Genomic DNA, 16,161 nt, shown 5'->3' with positions numbered 1-16,161 from the left:
TGTGGAGTTAACCTTTGTCAGACGGAGGTTGTAGGGGTACCGTGATTTTTTTGCAGTCTGTTGTCAAAAAACGATTGACAGTTTTTGAATTTTGATTTAGGTGATTTCTGTATGGATTAGAGTTGATTAGTTATCGATGCCTTATCATCGAATCTTCCTCTTTAAGATGCTGTAAGTGCTTTCTGGTTGTCGATTTCTATTGTCCATACATAATAGAATGAGGATGATGAATTGTCGAGAACGTTAACAATAGGGAAAATATCTGAAAATATTGTACATCTATGTATGTTCACTAAAAGAAAAACTATGTCTAAAATACTTGACTCATCAGAACTGCTCAATCATCTTCTCGTTCCTGCAACTTTTTCCTTATTCCATTTGTCCGTTGTTATGTTTTCATACACTATAAATATTGTCAGACCGTTAGAACTTTTTATAAAGGGTCATACTAATTTGATCAAAAGACCTTAATCTTGATCGCTGTTGAGAAATTGCACCTACTTTTTTCCTTTATATTTTTACTTCTTCTGGCAGTGAGACAATGTTAACATGATTAACTATTAACATATCTTGTTCACTTTATCTAATTAGTTTGTTACCTAAAATGCTCCGAGCAGTATAGGTATTTGAGCAACGCAAGTGTCGAAGAGGAAAAACATTAGCTATGATAAAACCAGATGGATTGTTCGGCAACCACACTGATGCTATAAAAAAAGGTCATTTTGGACTCTGGTTTCCACATCTTCAAGGAAATGATCACTCAACTCGATAAGGACAGTGCATCAAGCTTTTATGCCGAGCACTCTTCAAGGAGCTTCTTTTCCAGTCCTATCGAATATGTGACTAGGTATCATTTTTGTCTTAGTGGTTGCATGTTACTTCTAATAGTCCTTTGTTGCTGTAAGTTGAATGACATCGAGTATAGTAAATGCTATTGGACTGTCTTTACCACTTCTTCCTTGGCGGTTCTTAATTAGTAATGCCCTTTTTTTGCTTTAAAGAACTGCATTAGTTTGTCAAATTTGTCAACAGAAATTGATATTTCTCATTGCCCTCACATCTTTTCTTGGTTTGCAATATAATTTTAGCATGTGATGTTCTGAACATTCAACCATATGAATACAATTTTATTAGTCAGATGTTGACTGTATATGACATATACAAGGCCAACATCTGATGGTATATGAAGACATATACAAGGCCCTCTCCTCTTAATTTATCGTTGATAAACCAAATTCACCTTATGCATGAATCATTGAATCTCCCAACTATGATTAATATATTTCTTAAGGTACCAAGTGTTGTCTTTTGCTGTGTGAGAATTTGGGTTTACAGCTCTCAGATTATGCTGTGTAGAAGAATTAATGTGATAATAGTTGATATGACATCTGGGCTTTTGTTTGGCTTTTCTTCACTCTAATTGCTTGATGCTTGTATGAAGTTGGTAGTATCATTATGTTAACCTGTGGTATATATTTGCAGACATTTCTGTCTCACTTATAATTTACTTCTACTAGTGGTCCAGTTTTGGTCATGGTATCGGAAAAGGAAAATGCAATTGCAAATTGCGTAATATAATTGGACCGTTTGATTCAAGGAAGGCTAAAACTACTCATCCTCACATGTTTCATCAATATGATTACGATTATTTCATTTGTCTTACATTTTTTGGTTGGGTTAACTGTCCCCCTTTTACTTTGCAGTATCAGAGCAATGTGTGGGCGGATTCACAAAAGAATTGCATTCATGGTTCAGATTCTCTTCAATCGGCTCAAAGAGAGATTTCATTGTTTTCTGGGGGGACATCATCAGGTCAATTTCTATTCTCTTTTGAGTCAAACATGGTGAACTTGTGTATGCAGATATGAAATTTATTTTTTAAATTGATTGTGTCCTTATATTCAAGGGCGGAGAGACTCAAAGGAAACACTTTTTTTTTTCATATTCCTATTAAGACCGTGCACATTAGCAAACATATAAATGATGCCCCTGTAAAAGTAGAATAACGTGAATTTTGAACTACTGACTAGATTAAATTGTTAAACAAATGGTGGAATTGCTTCTACCTCTGAGTTTCTCTTCACATTTGTATATGATGTTCCAACCCAACTATACACTCCTAATCTAGCCAGTGATGTTTCATATTTACTCTAGTTATCAGAAGTAGTTCCTTAAGTTGATGAATTTGTTTTGGCAGGGACGGCGGTTATGATACACGATGAATTTTAACCGGTAAGAACTCATGACAGAACGACATGTTCTCCTCTAGTCTTTAAATCCTCTCTAACCCCATAAATCTAGAGACAAACAATTACACTACCCTATAGTTTATGGTGTTTTGGTTATCTGCTTTGTTGATCTATGTCATACAAGGGAGATTCCTGAATATGTATCATTCCAAAGCCTTTATCCCAAACAGTTTGTGGACACTATTTTTTGTTTTTGAGAAGCATCAGGGAGTTCAAATGTTTGATCGAAGGCCACATGACTAATTATGTAGGAGGTTTATTCTTTTATGCCGTGAACCAAACGTTATAAGGCTGCACCAGGACCCTGTTGCAACTGCTGAATGACATGCTATGCCCGTTCAACCGAGGTAAATAGTCAGGCCACCATTGAGTCACTTGCATTTAAATCTATGGGCATTTCGTTCACATATCAAATGAAAACAACTGGTTCTGCAGAATGAAAGTTGGTTTATTTGGACCTAGTTCTTGCAACTGGATTTATTATCTTTCTGATGTCCTAGGGATGTCCACTAGGTTATAGTTGATAATTTTTTTATTATATCGTTTAACATTTGTCAGTAAGATATAATAGCCTTCAATCTTAAGTATGTTATTGAAATACTCCAGCGTCTAAAAGTTAACAGGAGATGGAGATCTAATGAAAAGAGAGCTGGTGCCTGGTCAAATCATGATGACCACTAACTAAAGGGTTCCTGGGTGTTAGATGGCCACATCACAAGTTCTTTTTTATATCAGCCGGAAAGTTCAAGACATACCACAAATAGTAAGCTGTTTTAAAAATCTAGGATGATTTTTGAACCCCCTAGACATTCCACATGGTTTCTTAATTTCTCTTCGTTCTTCTCTTCTTGATTCCAGTGATTGTCGACTCCCCTTTCATCTGCTCATCACATGCATCTCGAGGAATTCTTCTAAACTTCCCATTTTTTAAACATTACAAGTGACGAACTTGGTGGCGTCTTAATTTGCATTAGCTGTTGTCCTTTTGCCCTAAATTCCAAGAGTTGAAATCCTACACAACTACTCCAGACTCTTTATCTGCCATGATCAGTGTCTGCCAATCAGAGAGTTTTGACATACTAAATGTCTAATTTAAACAAAATCTTTCATTATCTCAACGTTTGTTTATCAATGGCTTAAGAGGTCGTGGATTATAGCGTAATCCAATCATGTGAAGAAAGACTAATTTAGGGTTTTCTAATCGGTGAGGAAAGTCAACTCGACCCCTTTGGTACACGTGTTGGTCCGACATAAGATGATGGATTTAGTTTGTCGGGACTTGTTTTTAGTTTTCCACTTTCCACTTATCAGTCATCGGCTTATACTTGCCAAGTCTGACGTGGCAAGGACCCACCTCCTTTTAAAGTGAATACTCACGTGATTGGGTGGGTTGTGTCCAATGGGACCTAGTAGAACAAGATATGATAAACTAAAGTGGATTAGAGAGGAAGATTAAGATCGATTTGACTCTCCTGGTGGCACGGACCAAGGTTGAGGGGGGTGGTTTAGTTCTCTCTAGTTCTACATTTCCCTATGTAAAATATCATCTTGATTCTAAGAACCACAAATTGATTTTCTTTTTCTTCATAGATAGTGCTAGTTTTCTTGGAAGGCGGTACCCATTCTTCAGATGATATTGAATTTTAAATGTTTGCTCTATTTTTCTTTTTACTTGGTTTTGATTGTTTTACTAAAAAAGTAAGAGCTTCTCCAATGGATGACATCTCAAGCCCTTGAAACAACACTTTATGGATAATTTAGAGTGCTACAGCTCTACAATGAATGAAAATGAACACTTGAAAACATATTAGATAATACTTTCTTGATAATGACACTTGTTTTATAGGTTGTTGTGGAAAATGACACTTGAAATATGGAGTATGTATATAGTTGATGAATAGTGAAGAGAGAGATGATGACAAGGAAGAGAGATAATGAAAATGAAGAGAGATGTGATGAAAAGTAAGAGAGAGAAAATGAGTATGAAGTGTTGATGAATAGTGTATATTGTGAGACCCACTCACCCAATTAAATTATGCCACCCAGGAGAGAGGAGAAGAGAGAGAATGGTTTTGGAGTGCTTGATATTTTTTTTTACCATTGGAGTTGCTCTAAGAGCTGTTGTCATATGTTATTTGATTCCGGTTCAAAACCATTGGCCTAGTCTACTACTCTGGCTAAGTTCACAAGTGTGCAACTTGTCAGAGGTGGGATTCTCTTAGTATTTTAACTCTGAAAATAGGTTATTATATTGTCAACCTTCTCTCCTTGGGAATGGAAGTGCCTGCTTGGCTGATTTTGGAAACTTCTGCTGAGCTCCTTTTTTGGTAAAATTTATTAAATTGGGAGTGATGTTTGTTACCTATTAGCCTTGACAATTAGGAGCAAAAAGGATTCCTGATCCGTAAATCCATGAGATCGGTTTTATTTAAGTACACCAATGAGTCAATGACTTTGTTTGCTAACGAGGCGTCTGTATTTGCTTTGCCTACATTCTTACAAGATCTTGTCAAGATGATTCCTTTCATCTCAACTTTTTTTTTTTTTTTTGATTTGTTGCCATTAGTTTCTGTAGATGAACTTGATAAGTTGTTGAGAAGAGATCAAATCCTTTCTATGAACACAAGTTCTTAAGTAGCATTTCTTTTTGTGCCTCTCATAATGTGTGAGAGAAAATGGAAACATGACAGTTTAACATGAAAATATAATTGGTCATTGGTATGTTGATCAAGAGCTACTTAACTATTTGGCATTAATCTCCATTTGCTTTGTCTCGGAAGGGGCTTATTCTGTTGCTGCTAGTGTAATAAGTTCTCTAATGAATTTGAATTAGCGAAGTTAGTAACTAAGTAAGCAAAACTGCTTAGCAGTTAGCACCGTCCATAAAGCATGGGTCTAAAATTTGGTGCTTGACAACCAGGGGCTGGTGAGAATGTGAGATTCAGTCTTTGATAGCCAATTTCGTCACTAAGGGAGACATTGCCATGTGAACTTTGGGTTCTTATGACCCAATATATTATCCTTGAGTGACTAGATTATTCTTAAGTTTAGTTGATTACTTGTTTGCTTTGGATAGCTTTTTCTCATTTGTCTGTCTTAGAGACCACTTAGATTTGTTTCAATCGGTAACGATTTTGGTAATTGCTTTATCACTTTGATAATTGAGTGATTATTTTGCAAATCAAAGAAGCTGCCCCCCTTTCTCTCTCTCTTAGATGCTTTGCTTTACTCTCTGAGTGATTCCACTATGTTTCAGCATGTTTCCTGGCTAGCTCCCAAGGAAAATTTGCTCTGTTGCTCATGTCGTCTTTAGCATTATGAGGTAAGGTAAAATAACACGTGCACAAGAATCCCGCAGTGGACGGGGTCGAAGACATGAATTGAACTTTACCTCGAGGTTGCACCCTTACAATTCCATCACTTGACCACATGTTCGCTTGTAGTAGCAACGGAAAATTTATAAAAGGTCTAGTTGGTTGGAGCCAGTTCTTCCAATCGAGAGACCAAGTTCGTCTCACCATATATTATATACATTGTAAGGGGTGCAAGCCTCCCTCCTCCCAAAGTTTATTCCAGGATAATCTCACCTCATATATCGTTCACATTTTACAGCTGGCTCGAGATTTTTTTTCTCTGTTCACTGGGCTAGTTGTGTATGAGTGTGAGAGCTGTATTTGCATGACAGTGTATATGGTTTCAGGGGAGACAAGTCTCTAAGTTCTAACCTGCAAAGTGCATCCTTTTTTTTTGATGCATTATTCTATACTTTCTACTATCGGTCCCAACTATAAAAATAAGAAGGAAAAGTTGCTGTCTAATTGGATGTTTGTCGTATCATATGTGGTTTAGACAATATGGAGTCTACTAAAAGGAATCAGGAGTGATTATTCTACTCCCAAGTTTATTTCCACTCGTGTCAACACTGTAAACGTCTGATGACAAATATTGTGTAGAGATTAAAAACCAGCTTTTGTATTGATTAAAGACTGTCTTTGGATTTGTATACCCTAATCGGACGGCTGCACGATGGGCCACATCAACTTCTTGTGTACAGTTGGATTAAATACCAAATGCTGATTAAAATAAAAGATTAGGGAATGTTTTATAAGGTGGTGGGGTATGTAGAAGAAAGATTTAAGAGAGGTGGATAGATTAGAGAAGAAAAGGTCGGATGCAAAGATAAAGAAAGGGTGGATACGTGAAGGCCGTGTTTGGGAACTCGAACCTTAAAAGTCTGCTCCATAGTCTTGACCATCAAATTCATCAAAATTCCATTTTTAATACTTCTTAAGCTGTAGACTCTCACTTTTCCAATTCACATTCCCACTTCCCTCTCACAATCTCTATACTACCTTCTTACGTACTTACTACAGAGGAACCTCTATTGTTCAAATCTATACTACACAAAAAGCTCTCATATCTCTCTCAAAAATGAAGGTAAGCATGAATATTCTTATGTCTACCTGTGTTAGAATTTGATACTGTAGAATTTCAAGTTTGCTGAAGAAATGCTTTTGGTTTATTGTTTGTTTGGTGGCAGCTCTTTAGCTGGATGAATAATAAGCTAAATGGCAAACAAGGAAGCACAAAGTCAAATACAGTACCAGTCACTAGTAAGCGTTCTTTTCCTTCTTGTTCACTCTTCTCTTTGTATCCTTGTAATCATTGTTCTCTGTCTTCATTATCTCTTTCTTACATCAATGGCTAGAAGCTACATTTTCATGTTTATTCTTAGAATCAACATTTCCAGTTTCTCTTTAATAGAGAGACAGAGGAGAGATGGGATCAAGATTTGATTTAAACGTAAAGTTCATTTCATTTTGTTGATCAATCAGATACGTTTGAATTAGATTAAGTTAAATTATGACACTAAGAGATGCTTCAAGTGCAAGATAATACATAGTAGTGCTGGTATTTGGCTTTGAGTTGTATTTCTGTTCTGAATTAAATTCAGATTGGTCAAAATATATAAGTTTTAGGTGTTCTATAGGTTTTGATTTATTCATGATGAGCTTTTGTTGATTAAATTGTGTTGCTGTTCAAATTCCAATTGAATCCTCTATAATCAAGTTCACTCAAGTCATAAACAGGGGATAATGGTCATTCAGTTTCTTAGTTCACGTCACATGAGCTTTTGCTGTAAAAGATGCACATAGTTTCGATCAATTTTGGTACCTTTTAGTAGGAAGATGCAGTACAAGCGTAAAAGAAGTGATATTGGTACAAGATCCCTTCCATGACACCTTAACATGGGATAAGTACATTAAACATAGTACTGTAGGAGGAATTGTCGCTTTGTCCCCCCCACCCAAGTCTGCTACCCCATTATCATTAAATAAATAATAGATCTAATCCTTAAACAATTTGTTTATCTTGGTAGATCATGTGAAGCAAGAGGCAAGGGAAGAATTCAGTGACTGGCCTCATGGATTACTGGCAATTGGGACTTTTGGTAACAATGAAATTAAAGAAAAAGTGGTGGATATCCAAGAGGAGGATCCATCTTCTTCTGATGATCTACATGACTTCACTCCTGAAGAAGTTGGAAAACTGCAAAAAGAATTGACCAAACTGTTGTCTCGAAAACCGAAAACCGAAGTTGAGAAAGAAGTTATTGCCAACCTCCCATTGGATAGATTTCTTAATTGTCCTTCGAGTTTAGAGGTTGATCGCAGGATTAGTAATGCGATTTGCAATGATTCTGATGATAAAGAGGAAGAAAATATTGAACGGACTATCAGCGTGATACTCGGTAGATGCAGAGATATATGTGCGGACAATAAAAAGAAAGCGATCGGGAAGAAATCAATTTCTTTTCTTCTCAAGAAAATGTTTGTTTGCAGTAGTGGGTTTGCACCTCAACCCAGCTTGAGAGATACATTTCAAGAATCCAGAATGGAAAAGGTATATATGGACACAAAAAGCTTGATAAGCATGCATGAAATGTGCATCATTTCTTTTGAATAGAAGTTTTTTATATAACAATTGTGTCGTACTTATTTGCAGCTTCTGAGGACATTGCTTCACAAGAAGATCAATCCTCAAAATCCTCCACGGCCATCCTCGATGAAGAAATTTCTTGAAGACAAACCGACGCAGAAGAGGCAAAATGAAGAAGAAGAAATACAAGAGAAAAACAATGAGGGATGTAAATGGGTCAAGACTGATTCTGAATGTAAGCATAACTCTAGCTATTGAAGCTACCTTAATACCTTATATGCACATAAGTAAATGAATCCCTGTTTTGTTTTGCAGATATTGTTCTGGAGATTTAAAACTGCCTGCATCTTTGATGAGTGTTTGGTTCCCAGGTAAAGGGATTGACCAGATTTGTCCATTCATGGTAGTGTTTTCATTAAACTGATTTCGAAATTCATGTTAAATTTGATGTTTGCAGATTCACGATGGGTTTTTTCTTCGTTGGATTCTACAAGGTATCGTGGATTAGAGCTGGAATTTGGAGTAAATAATCATCAATAAGTTAGATTTTTATCTCAGCACCTGATTAGTCCACAGAAACATTTGATGTATACACAATTGTATTTGTGTATTTTTGTTGGTGGGTGCTGTTGTCTCCCACCTTTTTTCATGTGTTTGTATTGTGAAAACAATACAAACACATGTTATGTGGTCCATCAAATTATAAATCTGCGTTCTGGGAAAGCTAGACATATTTCAGTATGTATTTCCTAGTATAAGGCTTTTTGATCCTTGTAAGATCATTTGTAAGTGAAGAACATCATTGCATTGGGTTGTTAGTTTACTCACTTTAGCATGATCCCCTTACAAAAACCCCATTTGGGTGATAGTCTGGTAGGCTTAATTGGTGAACTTCACTGGGATCAAACCGTATAAGATTCGGGAGATTTTGAGTTTGATTCTCACTATGAGCAATATCAATGTGATTACGTGTTGAGGTTTGACCCAATTTAATGGCGATAAACTTTTATGTGTACAGTTTTGATACTTCGAGTTTAGGTCTTTCTCGAATGTCCAAAAAACTAATTTCTATAGTTTTGTTATCCGCTTAAAAAAAAAACATCTTACAAAACCATAACATCATTATTAACTATAAATATACTCAACTTGAAAATTAGTAAAATCGTAGGAAACACAGCATATGAACATAACATATAAGGTTAATATAACACGTGATCCGTAAAAAATTGTTTGTGTTTTATTTTGTTCATTGAAAATCAAATTATATTAATTTAATGATCGAAAATTTAACTTGTGCCAATTTCAGCACCACATGTTATATTAACCTAACGTTTACATATACACACAAATACTTGAAGGGCTGAGTTAACCCAAAATAAATTGCAGAAAAATTAATAATAAATTAATGAACAAATGAACACTTTCTTCCTTCCACTGGCTGAATGGGGACCCTGCAAAACTACAAGGGTTTTTCGGAAAAGTAACACTTTTTTAAACCAAATTTTGAAAACTAACCCACTTTTTTAAAAACATGAAATCTAACACTTTTTTGCTTTTTTCTGACTGAAATACCCTTATCACATACCACAATACACATCAATGCCACTCACATCCCACAGCAGACAGAGACATCCGTAACCCATCGAGAAAAACCAAAATCCGATTTACCGAAACTCCATTCCTGACATTTACCGGTGTTTATTTGCCGCACCAAATCTTCGGGTGTTTCTTCAAGAGGTCTGGGGTTTAGGCTTGGGCATTCTTCAGCCTTATCGGCGTTCCCATCGCTGCCGTCATTCTTGCTCTATATCGACATTAATAACCCCAAGTGAGTGATTTTTAAGTTCGCATGGTATATAGGCTTCGTTAGAACTCTCTTACCTTGCATTCAATCGTATACACACCATATTCATTTGATTTAGTTTATGTTCTTCTTCCAGTATTTGTTGAGATTTGTTCGAGTTTTTGTTTATTGATGTTCGAGTATTTTTGTAGATCTGTTCGAGTATGTACTGATAGATGTTCAAGTGAGATATGTTCGAGTATATACCGATATATCTGTTCGAGTATTAGTTGAGATATGTTCGAGTATTTACCGATAGATGTTCGAGTTTTTGTTTATTGATGTTCGAGTATTTTTGTAGATATGTTCGAGTGAGATCTGTTCGGGTATTTACCGATATATCTGTTCGAGTATTTGTTGAGATCTGTTCGAGTATTTACCGATATATCTGTTCGAGTATTAGTTGATATCTGTTCGAGTATTTATCGATATATCTGTTCGAGTTTTTGTTTATTGATGTTCGAGTATTTGTTGACTTCACAGAATGATAAAGGAAATATTTGATAAAAATTGACATTAGGTGAAATAAACTCTAACGTGCCCATGTAAGGATTACATCGTTTATGTCATTCATTGCAGTTCCAACATGGGCTGCAAGGTCCAAAAGGGACTCTTGTAGCCGATAAGCATTTTGGCCTCGAGCGTGACCCCATGCATTGTCACGAATTCTGATCAATGCATCCCTCACTGAACGGAGCACGTCCGTGTAGGACTGGTTACGTTCATATTCGTTCTGAAGGTTGCTTTCGGCTTCCTTCAGTAGTTCTTTCAACCCTTCAATGGAGTTCTCAGGATTTTCTCTATATAACTCCTCAGATACAGTGAATATGTCGACGATAGGGTCTTGAGGCTCCTCGGTGTTCGTCGAAGTGGAACCTTTCTCTTGGACCCCTGTCTTCTTTGAAGAAGACGGGTCTTCAGTCTTTGCTCTCTTTGGAGGAATGGGGTCTTCCTCTTCATTTATTGCTCTCTTTGAAGAAGTTCGATGAGAAGAACTCATTTTAGATCGAGATGGGTGATCTTTGATTTAAGAGGATAAAGGATGACCTTAAACAGTTTCTTCCTATGTCCTATTTATAGTTGAAGGAACAACGTTCTAATAAGTGGGCAGTTATTTTAAAAGAACGTGGGGAAGCTAAAACGGTTACTACTCGAACTCTTCAAATTCTATGAATTAAATTTGAACCTAAATGATTCGAGTAATATGTGATATGTGTTCGAGTATTTTGTTACACATGTTCGAGTAATATGTGATATGTGTTCGAGTATATTGTTACACATATTCGAGTATCTTTCATATGTGTTCGAGTATTTTGTTACACATGTTCGAGTAATATGTGATATGTGTTCGAGTATATTGTTACACATGTTCGAGTATATTGTTACACATATTCGAGTATCTTTCATATGTGTTCGAGTATTTTGTTACACATGTTCGAGTAATATGTGATATGTGTTCGAGTATATTGTTACACATGTTCGAGTATCTTTCATATGTGTTCGAGTATATTGTTACACATGTTCGAGTATCTTTCATATGTGTTCGAGTATTTTGTTACATATGTTCGTCTATTATTGGATATATGTTCGAGTATTTACTTATATCTGTTCGAATATTATTTGATATATGTTCGAGTAATATGTGATATGTGTTCGAGTATTTTGTTACACATGTTCGAGTAATATGTGATGTGTTCGAGTATTTTGTTACACATGTTCGAGTAATATGTGATATGTGTTCGAGTATTTTGTTACACATGTTCGAGTAATATGTGATATATGTTCGAGTATATTGTTACACATGTTCGAGTATCTTTCATATGTGTTTGAGTATTTTGTTACATATGTTCGAGTATTATTTGATATATGTTCGAGTTTTATGTGATATATGCTCGAGTATTATGGATGTGTGTTCGAGTAAATATTTCAACAGGTTAAATATTACAACAGATATTAAATGAAACAAATAATGTAACGGAAATATAAATTTTATTTATAAAATTTTTTATTACAACCTAACTCCAGATGTTCAATTTTTCACTTATTTTATCTAAAACCTCGTTGATCAAAACAGATAGATCAAGGAGGGAGTCCTGGAGTTTATGGGTGTCCTGCTCCATAGCTCGCTTCTCAGCTAGCTCATGGAGCTGGGACAATGAACTCCCAGCAGATTGGAGAGCTTTAGTAAGCTCTGCAATCTTAGCTTCGTGATCTTCCAGGTCTTCATATGCCTCCTCCAGTTCCTTCCTCAAGGTGTTGACAGCAGTCCGAGAGGATGTCATATTATACAAAAAGGAGATTTCTCTTTTCGGTTGATGTATATCTTTCCCGTAGATAGTGCTATATATATAGGAATAATCCTAAGTATTAACTCCACTGTATTTAATGCTTATCAAAAATCGAAACGTCATAATTAATATTAAACATTAAATCTCAACTAATCCCACGCGTTTTGAAAAGATAAACATAGAAAATTGGAAAACGTACAACTAATAACCATTAAAGATAAGGGTAATATCACTTTTATCCGGATAATAGTATTTAAAAATATGGCTTATTTTTTATTATATATGTTCGAGTGTTTTATGATATCTGTTCGAGTATTATATTACATATGTTCGAGTGTTTTAGGATAACTGTTCGAGTGTTTATGATATGTGTTCGAGTATTATATTACATATGTTCGAGTGTTTTAGTATAACTGTTTGAGTATTTTAGGATATCTGTTCAAGTGTTGTATTACATATGTTCGAGTATTATAGGATATCTGTTCGAGTGTGTATGATATCTGTCCGAGTGTTTATTGTTTGATAGTGCTATGTATATAGGAATAATCCTAAGTATTAACTCCACTGTATTTAATGCTTATCAAAAATCGAAACGTCGTAATTAATATTAAACATTAAATCTCAACTAATAACCAATAAAGATAAACATAGAAATCAAATGTCTCGCACACGTTTTGAAAAGACAAACATAGAAAATCAAATGTCCCCCAAGCGTTTTGAAAAGATAAACATAGAAAATCGGAAAACGTACAACTAATAACCATTAAAGAGAAGGGTAATATCACTTTTATCCAAATAATATTATTTAAAAATATGGCTTATTTTTTATTATATATGTTCGAGTATTTTAGGATATCTGTTCGAGTGTTTAGGATATCTGTTCGAGTGTTTAGGAGACCTGTTCGAGTGTTTTAGGAGATCTGTTCGAGTGTTTAGGATATCTGTTCGAGTGTTTTAGGATAACTGTTCGAGTGTTTATGATATCTGTCAGAGTGTTAATGATATCTGTTCGAGTGTTTTAGGAGATCTGTTCGAGTGTTTAGGATATCTGTTCGAGTGTTTTAGGATAACTGTCCGAGTGTTAATGATATCTGTTCAAGTGTTTTCTTTGATATGTTCGAGTATTTAAGGATATCTGTTCGAGTATTAGATGCCATCTGTTCGAGTGTTTTGTTTGATATGTTCGAGTGTTTGAAGGGATATGTTCGAGTATTTTATGATATCTGTTCGAGTATTAGATGCCATCTGTTCGAGTGTTTTTTTTGATACGTTCGAGTGTTTGAAGATATCTGTTCGAGTATTCTATTATATATGTTCGAGTTGTTTATGATGTTTGTTCGAGTTTTCAAGTTCTTGCAATTTTGTTTTTCAGGAATGGGTGTGGTTGACCTTGTTGTTATATACGGCGGAGATTGGGAATTTTCAGGAGGAATTTACAAATTCATTGGTGGTACTGGGAAAGGTTTTGTTGTGAATGAGTCCATTTCCTATGAGGATTTTTTGGAGAAGATATACAAGATTACGGGAATTGATCGAACTTCAAATGAGTTGCTCATGAAATTTGTATATAACACACATTTCCATATGGAACCGTTGGTTGTTAGCAATGAAGATGACTTGCAATTCTTCTTACGACAGAATGATGATGCACGGCGACCTGACGCTTCACGGAAACCGGGTACCCCACTATGTATAACAGTAAGACCAAAAGAACATCAACAGTTTCATTCGCAGGATGCAAGTTATGTTCCAGAAACTCAACCTTTTGTTGGACGTGCCAGAAATCGGATTGATGATTTTCCTAGTTTAAGCCAATTCGAAGAAGATTTTGATGCTGTTAGAGATGGCCAGGGTCGAGAAGATAATATTAATGATGAATACGATGATGACATTCCTTTTGTTGGAGGTGCAAGTTATGTTCCAGAAACTCAACCTTTTGTTGTTGATGATGTTGCTGCAACTAATGATCCTAATACGCAGACGGGTGAGAACATTCAGGTTGGGCAATATAGTGGGAGCAATACTATTGACCTCAACAGCGAATCATCTGATACGTTTGATGTGGGGGTGATTTTTACAAACAAGAAAGAGTTGCATAAGCATATATCCCTCTATGCTATTAAGAAGAATTTTCAATTCAGGGTGACGAGGTCGACGAAGTCTTTGCTTGTGGTCGAGTGTCTTGCAAGTGGATGCCAATGGCGTATGAGAGGTATAAAGCTAAAAGAAACTGAACTTTTTCTTGTGAAAAAATTCAATGATACTCACACATGTTCGTTGGAATTTGTGAATCATGGGCACAAGCAAGCATCAGGAAGGGTGATTGGTGATTGCATCAGGGCCAGATATGAAGGTGTTGGGCGTGTTTACAGACCAAATGACATAATTCAGGATATTAGAAGAGAATATGGCATTAATATTACCTATGATAAGGCATGGAGGGCTAGAGAATGTGCGCTTTATTCTCTTCGTGGTTCACCGGAAGAATCATTTGCTTACTTACCCCATTATTGTGCTGTATTGGAGAATAATAACCCTGGTACAATTACTCATATTGAGTCTGATGATGATAATCGATTCAAGTATTTTTTCATGGCAATTGGTGCAAGCTTACGTGGATTTCATAGTTCAATGCGCCTTGTTATCGTCGTTGATGGCACCCATTTGAAGGGTAAGTATTTGGGTACACTTTTTATGGCAACTGCTTTGGATGGAAATGAGCAAATTTATCCGGTTGCTTTTGGCATTGGTGATTCTGAGAATAATGCATCTTGGCAATGGTTTTTTGAAAAATTACGGGATGCCATTACAGTTGAAGACTTCTCACGGTTATGTATCATTTCAGACAGAAATCCTAGCATTGATAGGGCAGTTTCACTTGTATTGCCTGGTTCATTTCATGGCGCATGTATCGTCCATATCCAACGAAACATGAAGGCGAAAGGGTTCAACGAATCTATCATCCCTATATATCTTAAAGCTGCTAAGGTGTATCGAACATCTGAATTCGAGCATTTAATGAATCAGTTGCGTAATGTCGACGGAGGTAGACCTTATGCTTATTTAGTTGAAGCTGGTTTCCATAGGTGGTCTAGAGCACTGTCTTCTGGTAAGAGATATAGTATCATGACGACGAACATTGCAGAGTGCTTGAATGCTATACTACGAGATGCTCGAAGTTTGCCGATTACAATGCTAGTTGAACAATTGCGTGCCAAATTGCAGGAATGGTTCAGTGCTCGTCGTAATAACGCAGCATCTGTCACGTCTTACCTATGTTGCGAGTGTGACAAGGAAGTTAGAAAGAGAAGCAATAGGTCACAACGACTAAATGTTCAACCGATAAGCCATAGTGAGTACTATGTACGAGATGGTGATCAAGATGGACAGGTTGATCTACAAAACAAGACATGTTCATGCCGTGTGTTTGATCTTGACCAACTTCCTTGTGTACACGCATTGGCTGCATGTCGAGTTCGGAACATATCTTTTAATTCCTTGTGTTCTCCGTACTATACGAATGAGGCCCTAATGTTAGCTTATGCTGAAGCTATATACCCAGTAACTATTGAGGATCAACGCAAAGTTAGCGAGGACAACGTATTGCTCCCACCGGCGACTAGACGTCAAGGGGGGAGGCCAAGACAACGAAGGATCCCATCATCTGGTGAAACTATAGCAGTGAGGATATGTTCCCGGTGTCGACAGCGAGGTCATAATCGTCAAACATGCAAAGAGCCAATCGCATTGACTCCAACATCATAGATGTAACATGCATTGACTCCAACATCATAGATGTAACATGCATTGACTCCAACATCATTAATGTTATGATTTTTGA

The 16,161-nt window shown here is 36.2% G+C and overlaps 1 protein-coding gene and 1 pseudogene across 2 annotated transcripts; both read left to right on the top strand.

Moving 5' to 3' along the window:
* The first annotated feature begins 658 nt into the window (after positions 1-658).
* LOC119983982 lies at positions 659-2,475 on the top strand (annotated as a pseudogene).
* LOC119983981 (protein DEEPER ROOTING 1-like) lies at positions 1,710-8,983 on the top strand. 2 transcript variants are annotated; one of them, XM_038827722.1, is made up of 8 exons: positions 1,710-1,812; positions 2,198-2,232; positions 2,501-2,596; positions 6,790-6,862; positions 7,630-8,153; positions 8,256-8,424; positions 8,505-8,560; positions 8,647-8,983. In XM_038827722.1, exons 3-7 carry the CDS (start codon positions 2,570-2,572, stop codon positions 8,522-8,524), a joined length of 813 nt encoding a protein of 270 aa, XP_038683650.1. In that variant the 5' UTR covers positions 1,710-1,812; positions 2,198-2,232; positions 2,501-2,569; the 3' UTR covers positions 8,525-8,560; positions 8,647-8,983. The 2 variants fall into 2 exon arrangements, with proteins under 2 accessions (XP_038683650.1, XP_038683651.1); XM_038827723.1 differs by lacking the exons at positions 1,710-1,812; positions 2,198-2,232; positions 2,501-2,596 and adding an exon at positions 4,327-6,686.
* The last annotated feature ends 7,178 nt before the right edge of the window (positions 8,984-16,161 follow it).

Source organism: Tripterygium wilfordii, chromosome 18, assembly GCF_013401445.1.
Source record: "Tripterygium wilfordii isolate XIE 37 chromosome 18, ASM1340144v1, whole genome shotgun sequence".
Classification (NCBI taxonomy): domain Eukaryota; kingdom Viridiplantae; phylum Streptophyta; class Magnoliopsida; order Celastrales; family Celastraceae; genus Tripterygium; species Tripterygium wilfordii.
Note: the sequence above shows the minus strand (reverse complement) of the source record. Positions and strands in the feature narration are given on the sequence as shown.

Coding starts and splice junctions, on each gene's coding strand:
- LOC119983981 (XM_038827722.1), top strand. CDS start 2,570: ATGACATGCTATGCCCGTTCAACCGAG. Junction 6,863..7,629: donor AAATACAGTACCAGTCACTA/GTAAGCGTTCTT, acceptor TTATCTTGGTAG/ATCATGTGAAGCAAGAGGCA. Junction 8,425..8,504: donor GGTCAAGACTGATTCTGAAT/GTAAGCATAACT, acceptor TTTGTTTTGCAG/ATATTGTTCTGGAGATTTAA.